Source organism: Sorex fumeus, unplaced genomic scaffold, assembly GCF_029834395.1.
Source record: "Sorex fumeus unplaced genomic scaffold, SorFum_2.1 ptg000029l, whole genome shotgun sequence".
Taxonomy (NCBI): Eukaryota; Metazoa; Chordata; class Mammalia; order Eulipotyphla; family Soricidae; genus Sorex; species Sorex fumeus.
Window position 1 is genome coordinate 5527877 of NW_026606086.1, and position 25357 is coordinate 5553233.

General features: G+C 44.0%; 1 protein-coding gene across 2 annotated transcripts in view; it reads left to right on the forward strand.

The window, feature by feature from the left end:
- The window catches only part of USP3 (ubiquitin specific peptidase 3), a 112250-nt gene that overhangs the window by 69487 nt on the left and 17406 nt on the right, over positions 1-25357 (forward strand). For both annotated transcript variants that reach the window (XM_056115634.1, XM_056115635.1), the window contains 6 exons: positions 915-997; positions 2901-3014; positions 6672-6785; positions 17169-17315; positions 22038-22144; positions 22320-22400. In XM_056115634.1, coding sequence (XP_055971609.1) covers positions 915-997; positions 2901-3014; positions 6672-6785; positions 17169-17315; positions 22038-22144; positions 22320-22400 — 646 coding nt within the window. The remainder of the gene's footprint in view (positions 1-914; positions 998-2900; positions 3015-6671; positions 6786-17168; positions 17316-22037; positions 22145-22319; positions 22401-25357) is intronic.

Sequence of the window (25357 nt, forward strand, 5' to 3'; positions counted from 1 at the left end):
GGTTCTTATAAGAAACCGTTTTTGTCCAATTTTTGGCTGAACCAGTAGTGCTCTGGGGTTGCTCAGTTTGTGCTTAGGGTTTACTCTCGGCTCAATGCTTGGGGATCACTCTTGGTGGGTCCCAAGGACCATATGGGGGATTGGGTATTGAATCTGGGTTGACCATGTGCAAGGCAAGTGCCCCACCTGCTGTAATACTGCTCCAGTCTCATTGTCTTTTCTTTTTCTAAAGAGAAGACAAAAAGAAGTTTAAATAATAGCTTGTGCGCCTCCAGGGTGACGGGAGGGAACAGCAGGGCTGAGCTGGGTCTTGGTGTCTGCCCCAGCGGCCTCCCACAGGCACAGTGACAGCAGAGCCCCTGCAGCGCTCTGGCCCCGGGTGGGAGCAGCCAGATAGACCCTCAGCTAAGGCGGGCTGCCGGGCTGCCGGGAAGGGACGTGGTGCCTGTTTCAGGACAGGCACGGGAAGGAATGGGAGGCGGGTGGGTGGAGGTGCCTTCTTCATTGGGGAGAGGTACGGGGCCCTTCCGGGGTGCCCCCTCGCTGGAGAAGGGACCTGAAGGGGAGCCCCAACCTTCCCCAGCCCTGCCCAGCCCTGCCCGTGAAAGCAGCTTTTCTGCCAGGCAGCTTTGGGTGGCAGGAGATGATTTTCCCTGCATCCTGGTTCTTGTTTGGATCGTGGCCAGTCCCTGACAGGAACCTCATGCTGGTTTCCCCCAGCCTTCCAGAAGGCAGGCTGATCTAGAACAGGCCTTGGGTTTGAAACGAGGGGGAGGGAGAGAGGCAGAGGGGGAGGGGAAGAGGAGAGGGAGTCACAGAAATGGGTCAGTCCCTGAGGGACTTGCTGCTGAGTTTCACGTGATGCTTCGCTTTCTCACTGCGAACACTTGACCACTGTATCGCCTGTTTCGCAGGGAAGCACCACTGCCATTTGTGCCACAGGCCTTCGGAATTTGGGGAACACGTGTTTCATGAACGCGATCCTTCAGTCACTCAGGTATGTCTACACTGAAAGCTTAAAACCAGGAAGGGGGTGGGGCGCGGGGAGGGAACAATGCGCCCACTGGGAAAGCTTGTGGTCCCGAATGGAGATGTGTTTGCGGTTGCTTTTACCCTGTAAACTGGCCCCATTGGGGATTTTCTCTGTGGAGAAGAGCCCCTGGCCTCGGGTGTTCCCCAGAAGAAGAACTCTGAATTCCAGCTGTCGTCTTGGCTCAGCACAGCCTTGCCTGAGTGCCCCGTCCCTGCCCAGGTCCGAGCCCTGGGGGCCTCAGTTTGCCTGTCCAGGGAGGGCCTGGCTACCAGCACTTGGGCTGCGTTGGGGTTAGTGACATCAGCTTTTGTGATTCCTGCCAGATGGCAGTGCTGAGCTTCCTGGTACTGCGTTAGATTCTTCTTTTTTTCCCTCTAGATATGCATGGCTTCTATTCATTTAATTATTTATTTTTGGTTGAATTTCTGTGAGATACAGAGTTACAGAGTTGTTCAGGATTGGGTTCAGGTCACACACTTGTACCCTCAGCAGTGCATGTTCCCCACTGTCAATGCCCCCAGTTATCAGAATATTCAAGGAAAGACTCGATTTAGGATTCTTACTCTGCCACTAATGCTCATCATTTGATGGGGGGGCAACTTTCAACTCTCTCTTTCTTGTGCCTTAGTTTCTTCTTCATCGGGATAGTTTGAAATGTTCTCATGTAGGGCATTTGGGAAGCTTAAATATCCAGGCACCTAGTTAAGTATGAAGTGCTCAGAACAGTGCTCAGCAGTAAATGACTTTTAGCTGTTTGCTCAAAACTATTGCTCTTTAAAATGTTGGGATCAGAGATCAACAAGGTTTTTCTGTCAAATGACAGAGAGGAAATATTTCAGTTTTTTTCACAGTATAAATTAACTCTCTCGTGGGTGGGAAAGACAGCCCAACAGCCTGAGTACGCGCTTCGCATGTGGGAGGCCTAGGGTGGATTCCTGCTTCCTCCTGGTCCCTGAGGTCCTGGGAGTAACTCCCAGCAGTGCCAAAGACAGCAGCAAAGAAACCAAATATTCTCTCTCATCATTTCCTCTTTCCCTCCACTACCTTCCCTTTACCCTTTCCTTTAAACGTGTCGAAGCTCACATGTGTGGCTTTCGTTGTTGCCTGTGCTGTAGTTCACAGAAGCCAGGACCTAGGGACCTTGTTTGGAAACTTGATCCAGTCATTGGCTGAGTAAGGTCAGAAGTTGGATATTTGCAAGGACTTTGTTGTTTTTGTTCTTGTTCTGGGGCCATAGGGGGTTTCAGGGTTAATACAGGGGTTAGGGGTCTGCAAGGCAGTGCCCACCCACGCCACTGTGCTCTCTCTGCAGTCTCCGTACTTTCAGATTTCAGTACTCTGGTTTCAAAGGCCAAAGGAGTCTTCTCAGGGCTCTCTTGCTGGTGACCAAGGCACAGAGTGGGTCTGGCTCTCCAAGATGGTGTCTCTGACTATGGCACAGGGTGGGTCTGATCTCTCCAAAGGCGCCCTCTCTGTGCTTCCTGATTGGTCTCCCTGTCACACTGCATATATGGATTGAAATAGTATGGCTGCTTTCGTGATTGGTTTATGGTTGAAAAAATTACTGAATTATCTAGAACCAAGAGTTGTTGAAAACTGTGTGTGTGGAAGAGGGAGTTGAGGAATTGGTTTTAAGCTTTTTTATACAGCATACAAAGTTGTGTCTTTATGCTGTTTTATCAGTGTAAATAAGGAAACAGAATGAAGAAACTCCGTGTAAGAAACTGCGTTAAGTCCAGTTTAAGGAGAAGTGGCAAGACTGCGTTTTCAGGTTGAAAGATCACAATTCATGTGTTGTTTTCACAGAACTTTCTTTGCAGTCCTATTCTTTTTTGTTAATGATTTTCTTCCCTTTCTTTCAAAATAGTAACATTGAACAGTTTTGCTGTTATTTCAAAGAACTGCCTGCAGTGGAGCTGAGGAACGGGAAGACGGCCGGGAGGCGGACCTACCACACCCGGCGCCAGGGCGAGGGCAGCGTGTGAGTGTGCTGCGGGGGAACCCCCTCTCGGGTCTGGTTTCTGCCCACACCTGCCTCGCAGGGCTGACGCCTGGCTCTGCACTCGGGTCACTCCTGGTGCGGCCCGGGGACCATCTGGGGTGCCGGGTGTTGAGCCGGGCTGTTGCGTGTAAGGCCCTGGCTGCTGTGTTCTCTCTCCAGCCTGAACAAATGATTCTTAGTGTGTGTCATTGTATTAGGCGAGTCAGTAGGTCTATATACTTTTAAAGAAATATCTTGAAGCCACATTCAGTGTGAGCCACTGAGGGTCTCTCTCCGTCACATCCAAGTCTTCACGTGCCTCACTGGGGATTGTCATGACTGTTGAGGTTCTTCTGTTTCTGTTTGCCTGATAGCCTGGATAAATCCTAAATTTCAATTGCTGTTAGGTAATTTAAATTTAGAATTCTGAGTATGGAAGTGTTACGGATTTGGACATTCTAAATTGAACATCAGTATATGAATTACAGTTCAAGTTATAACTGAGACTGAATATCATTAGTCTTTGTAAAACTGATTTGTCTGATAGTGTTAAGCAAATTGGCCTTGAATAACACAATTTGTAGACATAAAGTTAATTACAGGCCAATTTTCGGTTGAGATGGAGAAGGGGGGATTTGACATGTGATTGTCGAGAATCAGTATGTCTTCAGGTTCAGGGTCAGCAGCTCTGTTTGGGCCTCAGAATATGTCATGTGATTTCAGTTACACTATGTCACTCAATTTTTTTGTACTTTAATGTTATTGAAATAGGGCTTTGATCTACGATTTTTATACACTGTAACTTTCTTCTGCTATCCCACTTCCAGAAAAGCCATTTTAAAATCCCACAGTGTTTTTTCTTAGGTAACTGGAGAGTGGGAGAGAACTTGCTAGGCCTCCCAGTATTCTAACATGTAGGGCCAGCCACCTCAGACTAGGTATTGGAGCAGGGAAGGGATTGACAGCACCGGAAGTGGTATTTTAAGAGTTTAACTAACTTCTTAAATTTAAATTTAAGAAATTTCAGAGGCCGGAGCCATAGTAGCCATAGTTAGTACACTTGAGTCAGGCACTTGCCTTGCTTGCTGCTGACCCGAGTTCAGTCCCCAGCACCCCTGTCGTCTGCCGAGCCCCAGCCGCTTGGAATTCTTTTCGAGTGCAGAATCAGGAGGGAGTCCTGAGCTTGACTGGTGTGGCGCCAAAACAAATACAAGGATTTTACTTAAGTCACTGCCTGAGTCGACGGTGCCTGTGCTCAGGGTCTCGGACAGTGCCTGTGCTCAGGATCTCATGCTCATAGGCATTAGGGTGGTGTGAACAGCAGTAGAAAGATGGAACATATGTGTGCAGTGAAGTTAAGGCCAGTGGTAGTCGCCCTAGGTGTGTTGGCATTATTTAGCGTTAGTTTAAATCACCACAAAGTCAGCCACAGTTGAGAACAAGAGATCAGCTTCAGTAACCAAAATAAAAAATGTGGCTGTAAAGGTGGCAGTCTGGAGGCTGGTTGGGAGACACCGGGGGTGGGATCAGTGCTGGGGACCCTGGTGGAGGGATGGAGAAACGGGGGACAGGATCGGCGCTGGAATATAGCATGTCCAAACTATGAACAGCTTCATAAATCATGGTGCTTTGATAACAGAAATAAATAAACCAAAAGAACTGCAGTGGCAGCCTTAAAATATTTATGCAAATAAAGATCCTTCAGCAAATGGAGGATACTCTTTTAGAAGAAATTGCCTCTGGCTATCTCAGGTAGACAGAAAAATGAGCACTGGACGAGCCTGGGGCTTGGTGCATGACCCCAGCTGTGCGGCCCGCACGCCGCTTTCTGTGGCACCTCCTTGCAGTTCCATTCCTGAGCTAGTGGACAGCACCACTGGCCCTGGGTGGACACTGCTGTTGAGGCTGCCCTACCCTTGCTGTTGGTCTTTGCTGCTAGAAAGGTTTTGGTCCCACTTTCTTTGTGTCTCTAATTCCCGATTCAGAGTCAGAAGTCAAGTCCTGACCTCACAAATCGAGTATCTACACGGTTTCTCTGTTAGGAGACCAGCCCACTCTCACTGGCAGACCTGAGTCAGGGAATCCTCAGATCTGGGGAGAGGATTCTGGAGCTGCAAAGTCAGAATCAGGCGTATGTGCCAGGCGCCTCCTGGGCACCAGGGTCTGAAGAGGAAGGCGCTGAAATCTCTGGGTAGCAAGTCCTGCAGCTCTGTGGGCAGAATGAGGCGGAGTTTCTCAGACTAGCCTGGCACTAGACTAACACCCCCAACCGTGGGTCATGTTCTCACGCCAGAGCTGACCGTTCCCTTGGCTGTGTCACACAGTCAGCAGACACCTGGCTTTCTGTCCTGTCCCCCCCAGGGTGGATCGTGCCTCTGTGTGTTGAGGCGGGGCTGGAGTGCCTCCTGGTGTCTCCATCCCAGCCAGAGGAGCGAGGAGGGCTGGAGCAAGAGCCGGCTTTCCTCGTGAGGAATTTCCTGGGGGTTGGGCGCAGAGTCTTATGACCGAGGCTCATGTGCCATGCATGAAATGCAGTTTTTCCTGTGAGAGAGAGAGGACTGATGGGGGCGGTAGGTAGCTAAATAGAGCAGGTTCTTAAGAGACCACATGGATTTGAAAGGCCAGGAAGGGGCTGGAACGATAGCACAGTGGGAAGGGCGTTTGCCTTGCACGCAGCCGACCCGGGTTCGATTCCCAGCACCCCATATGGTCCCCTGAGCACCGCCAGGAGTGATTCTTGAGTGCAGAGCCAGGAGTAACCCTTGTGCATCGCTGGGTGTTCACCCCCCCAAAAAAAAAAATAAAAAGGAAAGAAAGAAAGGCCAGGAAGACATTGGTCAAAAATTCTTGTTGGAAACTAGAGAGGCAGGCAGGGAAGTGGCCCGGGGAAGGTCTGATTCGAGAATCCTTCAGTTTGGGCTTGAGTGCTTAGATACTGTTGCTCTGAGGTCCTGGAGTCCCTGGGCGGGGGTGGAGACTGTGTCTACGACTCAGGTCTGGGAAATGCAGCTAGGAAGAGACAGGAAGAAGGATGCAGGAGACGGAGAAAGGGCTCTGTTGTTTAAGGTTGTGTTTGCTTTTGTTTTTATTTCTGGGCCACACCTAGGGGTGCTCAGGACTGACTCCTGGCTATGCACTTAGGAATTACTCCTGGCATGGTTGGGGACTATATGGGATGCCAGGGATTGAACCCAGGTAGACCATGTGCAAGGCCGGTTCACTGCCCACTGTGAACGCTGGCCCTGTTTCATTTTTTTTAAGTGTGTATTTGTTATGTATGTTCATCAGTTTGACTTGTGACCTGTCTGTTGCTCTATTGTATAAGGGCTATAGCACACCCAGAGTTCACCAGAGAGTTAAGATCTTGCAATCTTCTATTTTGCTTTATTCAGTTTTTTCTTATAATTTTGATGAGAGAAGTCTCAGCCAATCATGAAATGTTATTCAGTGATCTTTCATTATGTAGTTTCTCTTAAGGTTTTAATTTCTGAGAACTTACTGATCCTTCTAAATGCAGCTTATTTTAATCACTGTTGTGTGTGTAATAAATTACCAAACACTTTGGAAGGATCATTTTTTTTAATCATGAATTTTGATGGATGGATGTACAGTTGGATGTTATGCATTGAAATAGTGACCTCATTTCTTCTTTTTCAGATCTTTGGTGGAAGAGTTTCGAAAGACTCTCTGTGCTCTATGGCAAGGTAGCCAGACTGCATTTAGCCCAGAGTCCTTATTCTACGTTATTTGGAAGATTATGCCAAATTTTAGGTAAGTGTGATTTAATGAAGGGCGTGTTTAGGCATTGATACTAATCTTTACACTATTCCAGAAATGGTTTCCAATAAAGTGATATTTTTTTTCCAGGGAGAAGAGAAAAAGTTGGCTATATTAGTCTTAAATATGTTTGTTTAATAGCTGTTGAAATGTCTTTAGAAAATGTCCTGTTATTTCAACTGAAAAAAAATCACGTATAATCAGAAATTTATTCTTAAGTTCACTCTTGTGGGATGCAGTTGCAGTGGGATTCCCTTTCCAGAGATTAACTAAAGACAGTCTGAGGAGGGAGGCATGGTGTGTCCTGCCCTCTGCCCCCATTGCTGGGGAGAGGGTCCCCTCCGTTGGCCTGCTTATACTGTAGGGAAATGTTTGGATTGCAGCAGGTTTGGGTTGCTGCAGGCCTCTGATAGCAGCCTTTGCCAGTTCTGTTGATTTGATCCATAGGACCAAGTCATGGATTTTCACTTATTCATCATGAGATGCATGCTTATTTTTAAAAGCCTGTATGCTGTAGTGTAATTAGTATATTTTGTTCTTTTGTCTAATTGTGCTTTGGATATAGGGTAGAACAGAAAAATGTCTAAAGGACAACTTCAGAGGGCTGAATTTGTTTGTTTCCTTGCTTGAAATGTGTATCCTTGAAGCTCTGACGTGAGTGGTGTTATACCTGGTCTCTGTTTGAAGAACTCTTCTTTCATTTATTTATTTTTTTATTTAATTTTTTTATTTTAGTGAATCACCATGAGATACATTTACATACAAACTTTCATGATTGCGTATCAGTCAAACAATGTTCAAGTACCCATCCCTCCACCAGTGCCCATTCTCCATCACCAATGTTCCCAGTATCCCTCCCCCACCCCCTCCCATCCCACCCGCTGCCTCTGTGGCAGGCACATTCCCTCTTACTCTCTCTGTCCTCTTGGGTGTTATGGTTTGCAATACAGGTGTCAAGCGGCCATCATGTTTGGTCCATAGTCTACTTTCAGCACACATCTACTATCCCGAGCAATCCTTCCAACCATCATTTACTTGGTGCTTCTCTCTCCTGGCAGATTCTGGCAAGCTCCCCGTGACATATTCGATATGCCAAACACAGTAACAACAAAGTCTCCAATGGAGACGTTACTGGGCCCGCTCGAGCAAATCGACGAACAACGGGAAGGCCTTTACCTTTACCTTTACCTCCTCTCTCCATCCCAGCTACCTTTTCCCCCAGCGCATGAGATCGGCTTCCAAGCCGTGGGCCAGTTCTCCTGACCCTTACTGTCCTTAGGTGTTAGTCTCCTATTATGTTATCTTATAGTCCACAAATGAGTACAGTCCTTCTATGTCTGTCCCTCTCTTTCTGACTCATTTCACTTAGAATGATACTCTCCATGTTGGTCCACTTATGTGCAAATTTCATGATTTCATTTTTTCTAACAGCTGCATAGTATTCCATTGTGTAGCTATACCAAAGTTTCTTTAGTAAGTCATCTGTTTTCGGGTTTTTTCCAGATTCTGGCTATTGTAAACAGTGCTGCAATAAACATTCAAGTGCAAATGCTATTTCTACTGTACTTTTTTCATCTCTGGGATATATTCCCCAGAAGTGGTATTGCTGGATCAAATGGGAGCTCGATTTCTACTTTTATGAGAAACGTCCATACTGTTTTTCAAAAGGGCTGACCCAGTCGGCATTCCCACCAGTAGTGAAGGAGGGTCCCTTTCTCCTCACATCCATGCCAACACAGGTTGCTCTTGTTCTTTTGGATATGAGCCAGTCTCTGTGGTGTGAGATGATATCTCATAGTTGTTTTGATCTGCATCTCCCTGATGATTAATAATGTAGAGCATTTTTTCTATGTGCCTTTTGGCCATTTGGATTTCTTCCTCGAGAAAGTTTCTGTTCATTTCATTGCCCCATTTTCTAATGGGATTGGATGTCTTCTTTTTGTAGAGTTCAACCAGGGCCTTTCATATCCTTGGTATTAACCCCTTATTGGAGGGTTTTTGAGTGGATATCCTTTCCCATTCTGTAGACTGTAGGGATCTTCTTTTATATATCATGTGGTTTCAGGCTGGGGAGCTTGCGGGGAAGAGCTCAGTGGGCTGAAGCACATCCTTTGTGTGCAGGAGGCCTGTGAGGCCTTGGCGTCACAAGGTTTCCTGAGCATCCCAAAACAGAAACAACAGGAGGGCCAAATTTTGTGATGTAACCATTCAGATTCTTTAAAGGATTCTTTAAAGTGCATTGGTGAAGGGATGGGTGTTTGATCATTGTATGACCGAGACTTAAACCTGAAAGCTTTGTAACTGTTCTCATGGTGATTCAATAAATGAATTTATAAAAATAAAAATTTTAAAAAATTACCCTGCTTCATTTAAAAAAAATAATAAAGTAAAAGCTATCCCCCTACTTCTACATCTGAGTCTGAATTTCCGAATCTGAAATTCTGAATTCTGAAATTCCTTACTTTATTTTTGTTTAGTAATGATTCCATTTATTGACTGCTTGCTGTTTGCCAGGTGCTTTAGGTGTTTTATGTCTGTCCTCATGCATTTGCAGACAGGACACTTAGCTGGTGGAGCTTGATGCAGCTTCCTGAGTGCTTCCTACAGTATCTGAACTCTTAGATTTCTTTAACATGTAATGAAAACTTTGCGTGTTTTTGAGATCTTGGCTGGGCTTTTGCTGATCAGTAACTATCGAGGTTTTCCTGCAACTGGAAGAGCTGTTTTCCTTGATTAGATGGAAGAAAGAGCTAACCCTTGCAGGACCCTGCACACCTGGGAGCGACCTGCCCATGTCCCCAGCTCCTGCTCCTGCAGGTGTGCAGGGTCCCACCATCACAGTGGTTGTGTGTAATGACACTGATTGCGTTTATGCTGCAGTCATAATTTTTTTAATGGGTTTTTTTTTAATGCCTAGAAAGTCCAGTTTTTTTTTCATGTAACCTTTATTAACATGACATTGTTGAGGGAATTTGATCTAATGGAATGAAATTTGAGGATTCGGAAATTCAGACTCAGATGTAGAAGTAGGGGGATAGCTTTTACTTTATTATTTTTTTTAAATGAAGCAGGGTAATTTTTTAAAATTTTTATTTTTATAAATTCATTTATTGAATCACCATGAGAACAGTTACAAAGCTTTCAGGTTTAAGTCTCGGTCATACAATGATCAAACACCCATCCCTTCACCAATGCACTTTTTCCACCACCAAAACCCTCAGTATACCCCCGTCTCACCCCCTTCCACTCCCCCTACCTGTGTGGCAGATAATTACCACATTGCTCTCTCTATTTTGATTACATTCAGTATTTTGACACCAGTCCCACCATTATTATTTGGAATTTTCCCCCAATGCTCAGAACTGCTGAAAAGGTAACATTAGACAATTTGTTTTCTATTGCTGATTATAAACAGCATATGATGTCTCATGGCCGCCTGATCTTGGAATTCTGGAATTCTGAAATTTTAATAATTAAGTCTGGAGAGATTTCTGCTAAAAGCCACTTTGTTCCAAGATTTTTTTGTGTGTCTCTGGGATCATTACCATTAAGGAACTTAAGATGCAGCCAAAGGGGCCATTCGTAGGTGGCATCTCTGGGTCTTGTTGGGGTGGGGAAGGAGAAGGAGCCGCCCCACCCCTATCCCATGAGGCCCTGCATGCCTCGTCACTGCTGGTCTGTACCTGACAGTCCAATGAGCTCTGGAAGATGGTGGCCACTGAGCCGCCAGGGGGAATAGGCAGAGGGATGGCACCTTTTCCCACTGGGGTGACCCGGTGCTGGTAGCCTAATGCAAAGTCTGGACACATTTCGAAGCAGGGTAGTTTTTGTTGAATGGGACTCGCTTGGAAAGATGTGGAAGGCGTGAGAAGGAATATGTGTTCAGGAGTGAGCACAGGCTCCTTCAGAGTGGAAAAAGCAAGCAAAGATGCATAGAGGCAGGGAAGTGAGAAACATGTTAAAGTGAGAACACAGGCTTGAAGTGCAAGCCTAACTTGCACTTTAAATGTAGGAAAAATTACACCATCTAAATGTAATCTGCATGGAACAATTACCATCCCCAGTAGCCAAAGCAACCCTCAGGAGAAAGAAGATGGAAGGCTTCACTTTCTCCAACTTCAAACTATACTGCAAAGCCGTAGTAATTAAAACAGCATGGCACCAGAATAAAGACAGACCCTAATGGAATAGAACTGAAAATCCAGAGAGAGACCCTCAGGTATATGGTCAGCTTTTCTTCAATAAAGAAGCAAAAAATATGAAGTGGAGCAAGAAAAGCCAGCGTGGTGGGAAAACTAGTCGACCACATGGAAAAAGATGAATTGAGACCTCAGAACTCAAATCAAAATAGATTAAAGACCACAATATCAGACCCAAATCCATAAGTTGCATAGAGGAAAATATAGGCAAGCCTCTCCATGACATTGAAGTTATAGGCGTTTTCAAAGATGAAATACCACTGACCAAGCAAATGGAAGTAAAGATAAACAAATGGGACTACGCTGAACGAAGAAGCTTCTGCACCTCAAAGAAAATGATCAGAATACAGAGAAAGCCTACGGAATGCCCAGCACCTATCTAATAAGGGCTTAATATCCAAGATATACAAGACACTGTTGGAACTTACAAGAAAAAAAAAAAAACACCCCACCACATCAAAAAATGGGGAGGAGAGGGGCTGGAGCGATATACAGTGGGTACGGCGTTTGCCTTGCATGTGGCCGATCCAGGTTCAATCCCTGGCATCCCATATGGTTCCTCAAGCACCACCAGGAATAATTTCTGAGCGCAGAGCCAGGAGTAACCCCTGAGCATTGCTGGGTGTGATCCAAAAAGTCCCCCCCCAAAAAAAAAATGGGGAAGAGAGATGAATAGGAACTTCTTCAAAGAAATGCAAATGACCAGAAAGTATATAAAAAATACTCTACATTACTGATCATCAGGGAAATGCAAATCAAAACAACAGTGAAATACTGTCTTACGTCAAAGAGGCTAGCACTCATCAAAGACAACAACAGTCATCGTTGGGGAGGATGTGGTGGAAAAGGGATCCTAATTCATTCCGGTGGGAAAATCTACTGTCCAACCTTAGAGGAAAACAATCTGAACATTCATCAAAAAACCAGGCATTGAACTTTCATATGACCCAGCACTGCTGTCCCTGGACATCGCCGGGGGCCCAAAACACAAAGCAGAAAAGACATCTGCACTTCTCTGTTCATTGCAGCACTGTTCATAGCAGCCCAAAGCTAGAAGCAACCCTAGCGCCCAAAAACATATGACTGGATAAAGGAACTATGGTATATCTACACAATGGAATCTGTAAATATCTGTACAACAAGATGAAGTCACAAAATTTGCCAATCCGTGGGTGAATCTGAAAGAATCATGCTGGGTAGAATGAGTCAGAGGGTGAGTGACTGAATCATCTCTCAATGTGCAGGATCTAAAGAAAAGCATGGGATGGGATGGGAGGATGGTCTAGTATATGCAAGTCACACACTCACACACATTTATACACACACACACAAGCATAAACGCAAGCAAGAAATAAACCCAAGACATAGTAGGGGACTCGCTGATGCCTGGAGGCAGTGACATGAAGAGCAGGACTTTCCTTATAGGAAGCTACAACACCATCAAGAGGGTAGTGGCCACTCTGGACAAGACTTGGCGTGGAAAGGTGGTCAGACAGCGTGCATTGCGCCTTATCAGGGACAGACTTACAAGCCCCAGTGCCCAAAGAGGGGAAAAGAGAAAGAAAATAGTGCCTTTCGAGAGGTGTTTGGGGACAGGAGGGAAATGGGGGGAGAGGTAGGAGAGGCCACTGTGAAAGGATGGTGTTGGGGCATTGTTAATTGTCAATCATGAATAACTCTGAATTCACAGTGGTGCAACTAAAATATTTAAAAAAAATACCCCAATAGCTTTGTCTATAATGATCATAAGAGCCATTCTTTCTGTCTCCACTCAAACCAGGTTTCTTCACAGGGAAACTGTCACTGGAGTTTGACGGTGCCAACATACGTGTCCACTTAGACATTCCTTAGGCCTTCTCAACGTGTTCTCTTTCCTTTTTATAAAAATGCATTTAAGCTTTTGCTAGTAGGCAAAATTCACGTGGTTCAAAAATTCAAAAGTGAGAGTTTTTCTTCTCCAATTCCTAGCCATTTATTTTGCTTCCTAAAGTAATCATAGATACTAGATTTTTGTGTATTCTTATAATGATGATTCTTTGTGAGTATATGCAAACTGGTATATAAACCATTTTTAACATTAATGGAAATATTGCACGGCAGAGCCTGGCAAGCTACCCGTGGTGTATTTGGTATGTCAAAAACAGTAACAGTTACGGTCTCATTCCCCTGACCCTGCATGAGCTTCCAGTACGGCAGCATTGGGAAAGACGCGTAAGGAGAGGCTGCTAAAATCTCAGGGCTGAGATGAATGGAGACGTTATTGGCGTCCGCTTGAGCAAATCGATAAACAACGGGATGACAGTGATACAGTGATGGAAATATTGAAATGATGCACATTAGTATAAATTTTATTTTTTGATGTTTATGACTGAACAATACTTTGTGGTTGTGTCATATTCTTTGCAGTGGTCTCCTGCCAGTGTTGACGTGGGTTGTCTCTCTGTCTTTGGCCAGTCTAGTAAATACTCGGTGCTGCATTCATGTGTGCGTTTGCATCACTCTAAGAGAAATATCTGGTCACGTGATATTCGCTTGTGAATGTTTTTTCATTTCAATCTTGGGGCCACACTTGGCAATGCTCAGGGCTCACTCCTGGCTCTGTACCCAGGGATCTCTCCTGGTGGTGCTAAGAGAACCGTCTGGGATGCTGGAGTTTGAGCTTGTGTCTGCTGCATACGAGGTAAATGCCTTCCCCTGTGCTATCGCTCTGGCCCTGGCGCTTTTGAGATTTTGATGGTCTTTTCTACTGTTTGTTTCCTCTTGCTTGATACAATAGGATTTTTTTACATGTCACTTCTGTGTCTTTATCATGTGCCTTCCTGACTTATGGCATTTGCCTTGTAGACATCATCTCTTCCTTTTTTTTTTTTTTTTTTTTCTTTTCGGTGGCAACTGGCTCAGGTTCAATAACTGGCCCCTCATATGGTCCCACCAGAAGTGATCCCTGAACACAGATCCAGGAGTAAGCCCTGAGCACCTCCAGTGTGGATTCCCCCCCAGTCCTCTTCCCCCCCCCAAAAAAAAAGGGACCTCATTTATCTCTTTGAGATTCATCTAATGCAAACATTTCTCCAGAAAGAAAAATCTCTTGATATTCAAATCAGGTCATTCGGGTCATTGTCTTTTTCTCCTTTTCATAGAAATTGTGTACTGTCTCTGCTGGATAATTTCAGGTACCCAATGCCCAGGCTAGAACTCTGGTGTTTTTGGAGTTAGGGTGGGCAGCCTCTCCCCACCTCCCACCCCCTGTATTTCCCGAAATCCCGGCAGCCGCACTCACCTCCCCTAACTGCTGCCATGGCAACTCACTGGACCATTGATCCTGAAGTCTCTGGACACTTCCTAACTCCTCAATACTGACATCCCAGTAGGAGCATATCAGATTAAATGGGAAAGTAACATAGAAGCTAACTAAACTCAATAAACAACAGTAACACAGAAAGCTCAACTAGCAACAGACAGCTTAGTAAATCTTTAGACAAGGACTAACAATTCTCTGATAAGGTGCAACAATTTTCACATAAATTAATTTTTGTTTAACCCTTATGGAAAACAGTATGGAGGGTACTCAGTAAACTCAGAATTGAGCTCCCCATATGACCCTGAAATTGTACTTGGGGGTTTCTATCCTCAGGACTGAAAATGTTTCATTCAGGAGAATGTATACACACAACGTTATTCATTGCAGTACTCAGGAAAGTAAGATTTGGAGTCAGCCTAGTTGTCCAGTAACATAAGTGGACCGTGAAGATCTGGTACATACACATATTAATAATGGAACGCTGCCCGGCTGCAAGGAATGATGAAATCCTGCAATTTGCCACAACATGGATGGAACTAGGAGACATCATGTTAAATGAAGCCAGCCAGAGAAGGATAAACGCGGGATGACGCTGTAGCTTATCTGTGGTATTCAGAGTAACTGGATGAAGGAATATAATGCTTTAAAGGGGATGACCGTCTCAACCTTGGCCCCAGAGTTTAGGGAGAAGAGACAGATGAGAAGCAGTGGCGACCGGCTCAGGGGAGTCAGGTACAGAGGTGGGGTTAAGGAACGGTAGAGCCAAACTGCAGAGTTAACCATACTGAAATTAAGAGACCCAGACTTGAACCGAACTTGGGAAAGGCGCCTGTCTGGAGGGCAGGCTGGAGGGAGGAGATGGGATGAAACCCGGGGAAGCTGGTAGAGGGAGGGTGATGGTGGTGGTGGGATTAGTGCTGAATGTTTTATATCTAAAACTAAACGGAGAATAACTTGGTAAATCATGGTGCTTTAATAAAAAAAATTAGTTTTTGTTTTTTTTTTAATACTTACCTATTTCAATATTGGAGCTTTGTTACCTGATCAGTTTCAGCTCTAGAATTGTATCAACAGTGTGGCTTTTGTCTACATCAAAAAAATTTTTTTTTGAAATGTATTTGAAAAAAAGCATCAGCGCAGATTTTTAAAAGAAATAAGTATGTGTTTGATGAGAATAGTATGTGTTTGATAGTTCTCGTACTAACTGATTAGTTGACTAGGTTATTTTGGGGGAGAGAATGAAACTTTTTTTATGTGACTCTCAGCTAATTTGTAAAATACAAATCTTACCTTTGAGAAATAAAACCAGTGTACTTTTTTTGGTTTTGTTTTGGTTTTGGTTTTGTGCTACACCTGTTACTGCCCAGGGATTCCTCCTGATGGGGCTCAGGGGACCGTACAGGAGATTGAGTCTGGGCCAGCCACCTGCAGGGCAAGCTAAGCACTTTATCCAGTGTGTTCTCTCCAGCACAAATATGGGTATTTTTTTTTTACACATCCTTAGATACAGAAAATGAGCTACCAACGTTGAAATCATTTTTTTTTCCGTTGAAATCATTTTGACAAAGAACTTTAACATTTTTATTCATGAGGCTTACAATACTCAAACATATATTGATTGTTGATAGACATAATATAGAAAAAGTTGTGAAATGCTAAAAGGACCTCTGATTTAAATTTATACTGATTAAATTGTTTTTTATAATTTGCATGAAAAGTTCCCGGAAAGGGAGAAAAACCTATTGAGGGACCCACCAAGGCAGTGGCGGGACAGACAGAGCTTATCAGTGGGCTGTGTGGTATTAGATATCGTATGTATGAATCTCACCACTAACAGTACTGTAAAATAGTGCCTCAGATAAGTTAAAAACAAAACGTACACAGAGAGAGTTGTCAAGTGACGGAAAAGGGTAAACACTGTCAGAATATTTTGTTTTGGGGATCACTGCTTGAAGAGCACTGTCAGTTTTGACTTAAGACCGGGCCAAGAAAATTGTGACTGATAATTATATTTTTTATCTTTATTGATGATGAGTTCTAGTACTGTTAATGATGGTGTGTGTGTGTGTGTGTGTGTGTGTGTGTGTGAGTGAGTGAGTGTGTGTGTGTGTGTGTGTCTTGAACACCACACCCCCCCATTCCCTCCTGGCGGCCATTAGGGTCTGTGTTGCTAGGGAACAGATTCGAAGCAGACCTTTGCTGGAAAAATGCAGGCCACGGTCTTTTCTGCCCAGAGTTTTACGAAAATGCTTCCCATATTGTGCCTTTATTTTATTTTGGGCTTCCTGGACAGAGCTTGGGACCTGGGCCCTCTGCGGTTGTACTCGACAGGAGCTTGGGGCTGGTGACGGGGGGCTGTTTGGGCCCCGAGGTGGTGAGGGGCTGCAGTGATCCCCCCCGCTGTGCTCCGTGACCCTGAGCAGGCCCAGCCCGACTCCAGCTGCCTGAGTTCTGCCTGTGAGGGTGATTGCGTTTAGCTGCATCAACTGCCTTCCAGCTGTGCTGGCTTTGTTTCTGTCATCTCCAGCAAGTTCTCTTGTCTTCGTTCCGTGTAAACGTGAGAATCACGGATGCTTTCCTGTCCAACAGCAGGAACCTCTGAAGTCACCCCAGAAAACACTCTGCAGAAACTCCAGGTTAGGGACAAGGCCAGTCACCCTCGATGGCCCTGTTTTCTTGTCTCTGAAGGGAAGTAGTTGAGGCCACTGAAAGCTCATTTAGCTGCTTTATGTTGTTTGTCTTTAACTTTAGTTCTCTCTCGATGAGAATTTGCGTGTGAGTCGTGTGGTCAGAGGATGAAAAGCTGGGGCCTTGAGGGCCCTGAGCGGGGCCCATCCCTATATTTGTCCTCCCATGACAGACTGTTTGTCCATGCAGGGGCTACCAGCAGCAGGACGCCCACGAGTTCATGCGCTACCTGTTGGACCACCTGCACCTGGAACTCCAAGGCGGCTTCAACGGGGTCTCGCGCTCAGCCGTCCTGCAGGAGAACCCCACGCTGTCTGCCAGTAACAAATGCTGCATGTAAGTTCCGGTCCCGATATCAGAGACCCTGGGCTCTCCTGTCCCTGCTCGTGCCCACCAGGGCTTATAATGAAAGTGGACAGTTGTGGGCTGTCGCTGGACCCTGCTGTACCTGGCCAATATGGCCAGGTGGGCATTGGTTGCTGCTCCCTGACTGCAGGCCACTTGTGTTCACATCTCGGTGTCCCTCGACTGTGATTTGCTTTCAGTGCTTCTGAATGGAAAAACCAATAGAACATATTTGTGCAATTAAGCAATTAAAATTTCTTCTTCAAAGGGGCTGGAGCCATAGTACAGCAAGTAAGGGGCTTGCCTTGCACGCAGCTGACCCCATTTTAGTCCCAGCACTTCTTACAGTTCCTGGGCACTGCCAGGAGTGATCCCTGAGCACTGCCGGGTATGGCCAAAAACCAAAAAGGAAAAAAAAATTTTTTTTCCTTCAAAGAAAATTGAATGAAGACTTTTAGTTTTTATGTATTAAAATGATTGTATTTATTCACTAAAAGTTAGGCTTTTACGTATACTTTTACGTATGTGAATTTTCCTAATGAATCTCTTGAACTTGAATATTCTTAAAGTGTATTTTTTCTTTAATGATATCAAGGCATTTGTAAATTCTCCATCATTTTCTGTACCTCTCAATCTGAATGAAAACCTTTTCAATTGCTTTCTGGGTACGAATGCCCCAACATACATTGAGATTACAGTGTTGTTTTGCTTGAGACAGCAGTGTTACTTCTGTCATGTTACTGTTACTTCAACCTGGATTTTGGCTAATTGTAGTTATTCTTTTGTTTCAAAGTGCTCTGATGCATGCAGGAAAGGGAATTAAAAGACACACTCCCCAAAATAAAAAGAGAAGAGTAAATGATGTGCCAGAGTCTAGATTGTGGCCTGAAATTCCCAAGTCTGATATAATAAGACAGTGAGGGTTTTACAGAGACAATCTTATCAGTTCTTCTGCCCAGAGCAGTGGGAGGGTGACAAGATGAATGTCGTCAGACATTCAGGTCCTGGGGCTGTGATTGCAGTCAGAAAGAGTCACGGAAAGGGGTGACATTGCTCAGGTCACCCTGTGTACACTTTAGTAAGTATTAAATCAGCAATGGTGTCAAGTGAAAATGTATTTTGTTTTATAATGGGGAATTCATTCACAGAGGATTTTGAATTGTGTTCTAAATATTAGACAAAAATATGCTACATAGCTGGTCTCTATCAGTGATTCCCAGGGCACCCTCACGAGTCACGTTGTGTCATACTCAGAGATGTTCTTTAAGTTGCTAATGTTCTTTCAAATCCTTTATGATATTTAAAAGACCAATATTTACACATCCCATGAGTGAATTAACAACCTGAAAGGAGGGCTGGGATGGTAGTACAGTGGGCGTTTGCCTTACACGAAGCCCCCATGAGCTCCATCCTCAGCACCCCAGACGATCCCCTGAACCCCAGCCAAGAGTGATCCAGGAGTACTTAAGCCCTGAGCACTGCTGGGTGTGGCCATTAAAACACACACACACACACACACACACACACACACACACACACACACACACGAGAAAAGATTTGATACTCAAAATTCAGGGTTTCTAAATTTTCTTTGATGAAAGATGTACCTCAGAACATAAGAGTCATATTTAATAATCCTAAAAGTATAGATCCCATTGTGTTTATGTGAACAGCCAACCCTAGCTGATGGTGGGGATGATAGTCTGGGAGAAATAAATGGCAGATGTTTTCTTTTTTAGCACCTAGAAAATAATTTATGCAAAAATCATCTACACAAGAACCCTGTCCAGCTGTTTAGTGGTGTTCAGTTGTCTTAGCTATAGTGTGCCTATTTATCTATCTACACACACACACACACACACACACACTATATATTGCATATATGCACTATGTATGTGTATATAAGTATATGTTTGTATATATAGTGGAGACCTACTACATATATACAGATAAACACATTATAGATAGATAGATGTATAGTGAAGATGTCAGTGACCAAGGTGTAATAAATATTTTCACTTAAAGTCAATATTGTATGTATACTTTATTTTCAATAGATATTTTTAGGGTATGTCCTTTTATTTTATTTTTTATTTTTATTTATTTATTTATTGCCTTTTTGGGTCACACCCAGCAATGCTCAGGGGTCTCTCCTGGCTCTGCACTCAAGAATTACTCCTGGTGGTGCTTGGGGGACCATATGGGATGCCGGGGATCGAACCCGGGTCGGCCGCTTGCAAGGCAAATGTCTTACCCCCTGTGCTATTGCTTGGGCCCCGGGTATGTCCTTTTAAACCTTAAACATGAATTGGTGATTATATCCAAGTTCCCAGTGTATCTCTCATTTTTTCTTTCATTTTCAAATAAAAATCTCACTTCTTAGGGACTTTTAAAAAACTGTAGTATATTTGTTTTGCTGTTAAAGAAAGGAAGGAAGCCTTTTGTAGAAGAGAAAGCAGACTTTTAAAATAATAATCACGCAGGTCTGTTTGGGCAGCCTCGTGCTTGTAGTGGTTTAGTTTGGAGCAGCTCAGGGTCTGTATGCGGTCCACCCAGTCTGTCCACACCGTGGGATGGCCCTCACGTATGGCCATGGGTCAGTCTGAGGACAGAGCCAGGATTAGCCTCTGAGCACTGCCCCAACATTCCGTCCCCTCCCAAGTGAAAAGAAAGTATACTTCGAAGTAGTCGGAGTATTACTGAGTGTAGGGCCAAGACATCTTAGATTGCTGTTAGCATACAAGAGCAGTTATTAGTGCAGAAGCTCTCTGTATGCACAGAGATGATAAGAGAATGTTCATATTGGTTCTGCTAATGAACGCAGATGATTCCAGTGACCTCAGCCTCCATTAACACTGGATTGGTTAATGTAAAAGAAGGGCTAGTGTCAGAGCAGGCAGGTCCCTCAGATTCCCAGCGTGGGAGATGGGGGCAATCCTTGATGCTCTCTGGAGGAGGTGTGAGGACTGACTGATGGAACAGCTAGGAGGTGCTCAGAATGGAGCTTGGCATTTGGCACAGACTAAGCGCCATCCAGGTCTTTGCTAAGCATGTTCTCATGGGTGCACTTTCTCCATTTTTTTTTCTATCATTTAATGTCCTGTGACATACTGTGTAGTTGTTGAAGAGTGATTTAGGGTTTAAAATAGAAAAATTTGGGCCCGAAGGAATTTGGGGTGGAGACAGGGCACTTGCCTTGCATGTGGCCAACCTAGCTTGCACGTGAGATATATTCCTGATGCCCCTTATGATCCTCTGAGTCCTGCCAAGAGTTTATCCATGAGTGCAGAGCCAGGAGTAAGCCCTGAACACGGCCTGATGCGGCCCCAAACCAAAAAACAAAAAGAAAAATTGGGGTATGATCCTAATAAGAAAGCTGTAAAGCACTAAGAGCTTTTCGTTCCTTCAGTGTTCTTTGAAAGTAGTATTCTAGATACTGACTTTATCTTCACACCAGGGCTGGGGGGTAGACAAAATGTTGTTCCTGTTTTACATTTAGTTAGATTGATGCAGAGAAAGGCTAAGTAACAGTCTTACTGCTCTGAAGGTGGTAAATGTTCTGTTTCCACAAGAATGTTACTTACAGTTTTTGTTTTTGGTTTTGTTGTTGGGACAGTGCTCAGAGCCCAGGATCAAATTAATCAGAGCCCTGGTTGAACTGGAGATCAGTTGTATTGGTGTCCTCTGGTGTATTGAACCTGAACCTTGCTGTCTAAACTCTCTCCAGACCTACAGAATCGGTCGTTTTAGAGGGGTGGGGAGGTTTGGGCCCACACCTGGCTCTGCTCAGAGATTCCTTCTGACTTTGTATTCAGGGGACCCTATGCAGTGCTGGGGATTGAACAGGGACTATAACGCCTGTACTGTAACATCTCTGACCCTTGTAATTTTAGTTGAAGTTTTAAAAAGACTTAATTGAACTCGAAGAGTATCCGGCACTTAAGTTATGAAGTCATAGCTCTACCAGTAGTGACCTTATATGTGTTAAATTTTTTTCACTGCTTTGTCTCCCTTCCAGTCAGATAAATGACTGTCTAAAAAAATCTGAAGTAATCTCTAATTGAGGTTGTTTCAAGTAAACTAACTGAGAGAGCTCCCTCTATCAGAAAGCTTGCAAAGACTCCCTCAGTCAGAAACGTTGCAAAGATTTAATTATAAGGCAGCTTCCTTAATTTTGAGGGATGTATACGAAGGACATCTTCTTGCCAAGAGTATAAGGATTATACGTGAGTCATTAGTTTGTAAATATCCAGTGATGCTGCTTTCAGAGAATGTACATGGATTGGAAGGAACAGGCTTTAACCTTTGATTTAGTCACTGTCACTGTCCTCCTGTTATTCATCGATTTTCTTGAACGGGCCCAGTAACATCTCCATTGTGAGAGTTTGTTGTTACTGTGTTTGGCATGTCGAATATGTCACAGGGAGCTTGCCAGGCTTTGCCGTGCGGGTGAGATACTCTCGGTAGCTTGCTGGGCTCTCCGAGAGGGGCAGAGGAATTGAACTTGGGTCAGCTGTGTCGGCTGCGTGCAAGGCAACACCTTACCCACTGTGCTCCAGCCCCTTTGATTTAGTACATAGCTAGTACATAGCTAAATATATTGAACATTTTGTATTATTTTGTAACTTAAATAAAAGGTGGTATACATCCTAAGGGAAACTTTACACATTAATTTTTTAATGAAGTGTTCTTCTTTGTGGTGATTTTCTTTAGAAATGGAGCATCTACAGTGGTCACGACTATCTTTGGAGGCATTCTGCAGAATGAGGTTAACTGCCTCATATGTGGAACAGAATCTAGAAAGTTCGATCCATTCCTAGGTGAGAAACATTTGGCATGTGGAGATATGATACCTTTTAAAGATGAAAGTTCTGATGTTCATGAAATACTATGAGGATGCTGAAGAAACCTTTTTTAAAAATACAACACATTTTGAAATTTGTTTGAAATATGTTCATATGCCTTTAATAACACTCTTTCTATTTCCTTTCTAAGACCTTTCATTAGATATTCCAAGTCAGTTCAGAAATAAGCGTTCTAAGAATCAAGAAAATGGACCAGTTTGTTCATTACGAGGTAAAATGTTTGAATGTTTAGAATTAATTTTTCCTACTTGAATTGCTTGAATAGATTTATAAGCCCTTTCTATATGTGCTGTGTTATTCGCTTTAGTGACTTTGTACTTTAGCTTAATAGAAGTCAAATTTGTCTTTTTGATTCTAAAAAACTTTTTTGACTAGAATGCATGCCAGAGATGTTTGATCAAGCACAAAAATATTCTTACACTTCTTTTCTTTTTAATAATGGTTTTAAATTAGAAGTCATAGCCCAAACTCTTTCTGACCTAATTAAACAGAATTTAATGTTTTTATATGTGGTATTTGGGATCAAGCTCAGGGCCTCATAGAAGCAAGACAAGCTCTGTCACTGAGCTGTGAACCTGGGTTTCAAACAGGATTTATCTTTTTTTAAAAATTTTTTAATTTATTTTTTGTTTTGGGGCCATACCTGGCGGTGCTTAGGGCTTACTTCTGGCTAAGCACTCAGGATCACTCTTGGCGGGGCTCACGGTGCCAGGTTAAACCCCGGGTCAGCCGTGTGCCAAGTAAGCATCTTAGATCCTGTGCTTCTCTCCAGCCTCGCCTGAGTCCCGGCAAACAGCAAGCAGGCAGTAAATGGAATTATTACTAAATAAAAATAAAGTACTCATTTTAAGTTCCTTTAAGGAATCTGGATGGTTTTGGTCAGAAACCTTATAGTATTGCACCTGCTGTACTATTGTTCTGGTCCCTAAAAAATTTTCTTAGTTTTATTTATTTGGTTTTTGGGCCACATCTGGCAATGCTCAGGGGTTCTTCCTGGCACTGCACTCAGGAATTACCCTTGGTGCTCAGGCAACCATATGGGATGCCCAGAATTGAACCCAGGTCGGCCATGTGCACGGCAAAGGCCCTGCCTCCTGTACTGTCTCTCCAGTCCATAAAAAAATTCTATTTGAAATTGCAAACAGTTCGGCAAACAGAGGTCACATGTGACTGTTAGAATTAAAACGAAAAATTCAGTTGTTCAGTTCTAGTGCATTTCAGGTACTCTGTAAGCACACATGGTTAGCAGCTGTTGCTGAAACAACCCAGATGCAGAAGTCTTTTAAACCATCCCTGGTATGGACTCAGAATTTTCTTGAGAAATATTTGGTTCTGTTGGGGGAAGAGCAGGCGGCTCTGTGTCATGGGCCCATTTTACAACATTCGGCTTGGTAAGAGGAGCTGCCTGAATGGCTGCAGGGCTGGATGCAAAGCGACTTTGTATTTGTGGATATTCTGTAGCAGCTTTCAGATTGTCCTCGGCCTCTGCAACAGTATTTCCTGACTCCTTGAATATGAGTAAGAAGAAACTTCAGCCCCATTCACTTGACTTTCCCTTAAAAATATACGAGTATAGGGGCTGGAGCGATAGCACAGCGGGTAGGGCGTTGGCCTTGCACTCAGCCAACATGACCGACACAGGTTCAATTCCCAGCACCCCATATGGTCCCCTGAGCACCGCCAGGAGCAGTTCCTGTGTGCATGAGCCAGGAGTAACCCCTGAGCATCGCTGGGTGTGACCCAAAAAAAGTGAAAAAAAAAAAGAGTATAATGGCTGGAGCAACAGGACAGCAGGCAAGGTGCTGGCTCTGCACACAGCTGACCCTGGCTTGATCCCCCAGCATCTCATGGTTCCCCAAACCTTCAGGGATTCCCAGACTCCTGAACATAGACCTAGGAGTCAGTCCTCAGCATTGCAGGGCGTGGCCCAAAAACAAAAACAGAGACAGAGACATCGATTGGCTAAAAGTTGTTTTCTAGAAATGGTTTTTTAACCTACTTGATATTTAGATACTATCACAATATACTTTACATTAGAAATTTTTCTTATATATATTATATGTACATAATATATATGGCATGCAAATTTAAGTTAACTTAATCATAAACGTTGGCTGGAGCAATAGCACAGTGGTAAGGCCTTGCACACGGCCGACTTGGCCCACCCAGGTTTGATTCCTCCGCCCCTCTGGGAGAGCCCAGCAAGCTACCTCGAGTAATTCACCTGCATGGCAAAGCCGGGCAAGCTCCCCGTGATGTATTTGATATGCCAAACACAGTAACTACAAGTCTCACAATGGAGACGTTACTGGGCCTGCTCGAGCTAATCAATGAACAATGGGAGGACCGTGGTACTGTGCCGTTAGAAAATCAGTCAGAAATCTCTTTTTTTGGTTTTTGCTCACTCCTGGTGCTATTCAAGCTTCTTCCTGATTTGGTGCTGGGGAACCATTTGGTGCCAGGGATGGGTCTGGGCTTCCTGCTGGCTAAGCATGGGCTCAACTCACTGAACTCTTTCTGGCACTTAATGAGAAATTATCAAAGACACTCGAATACCTCAGACTACCTTATCTATTATAGCCATTGTATAATGATATTGTTAAATGTGGAAAAGTGTTTCCTAATATAAACTTGGGCATGTATAAATATGTGTAAATATTTATGTGCATAAACATAGGTATGTATAAACATGAGTACATGCCTATGTATGTGCATAAACATGATCATATATGAATGTGTGTGCACACTTACACATGCCTAGTGTTCCTGATATTTCTCAAGAGCTGGTAAATTGAGATATCAGTGGAAGATCCAGAGACACAACTTCAGACTTTTCTTCCTTAATTCTGTGCCTGAATTCTCCATCCTGAATTTGTCCTATCCATGGCTAGTTTTGCTTTTTGTAACATTTCAGTGGTTACCTCTGCAGAATGACTTAAGACTCAGAGATCTGCCTTTTTTGAGATCATCTGAAGGAGACTCTGTAGCAGAGCTCAGGTGATTCACCAGTGCTGTAAACCAGTGTGGTGGTTTACACACACACACACACACACACACACACACATACACACACACCACACTCACACACACACACATGCCTTTGCCTCTGTCCCAAGCAGTTGCTTTTCTTGGTGTAGGCTCACTGTGACAAGTGTGGTGGGTATTAGG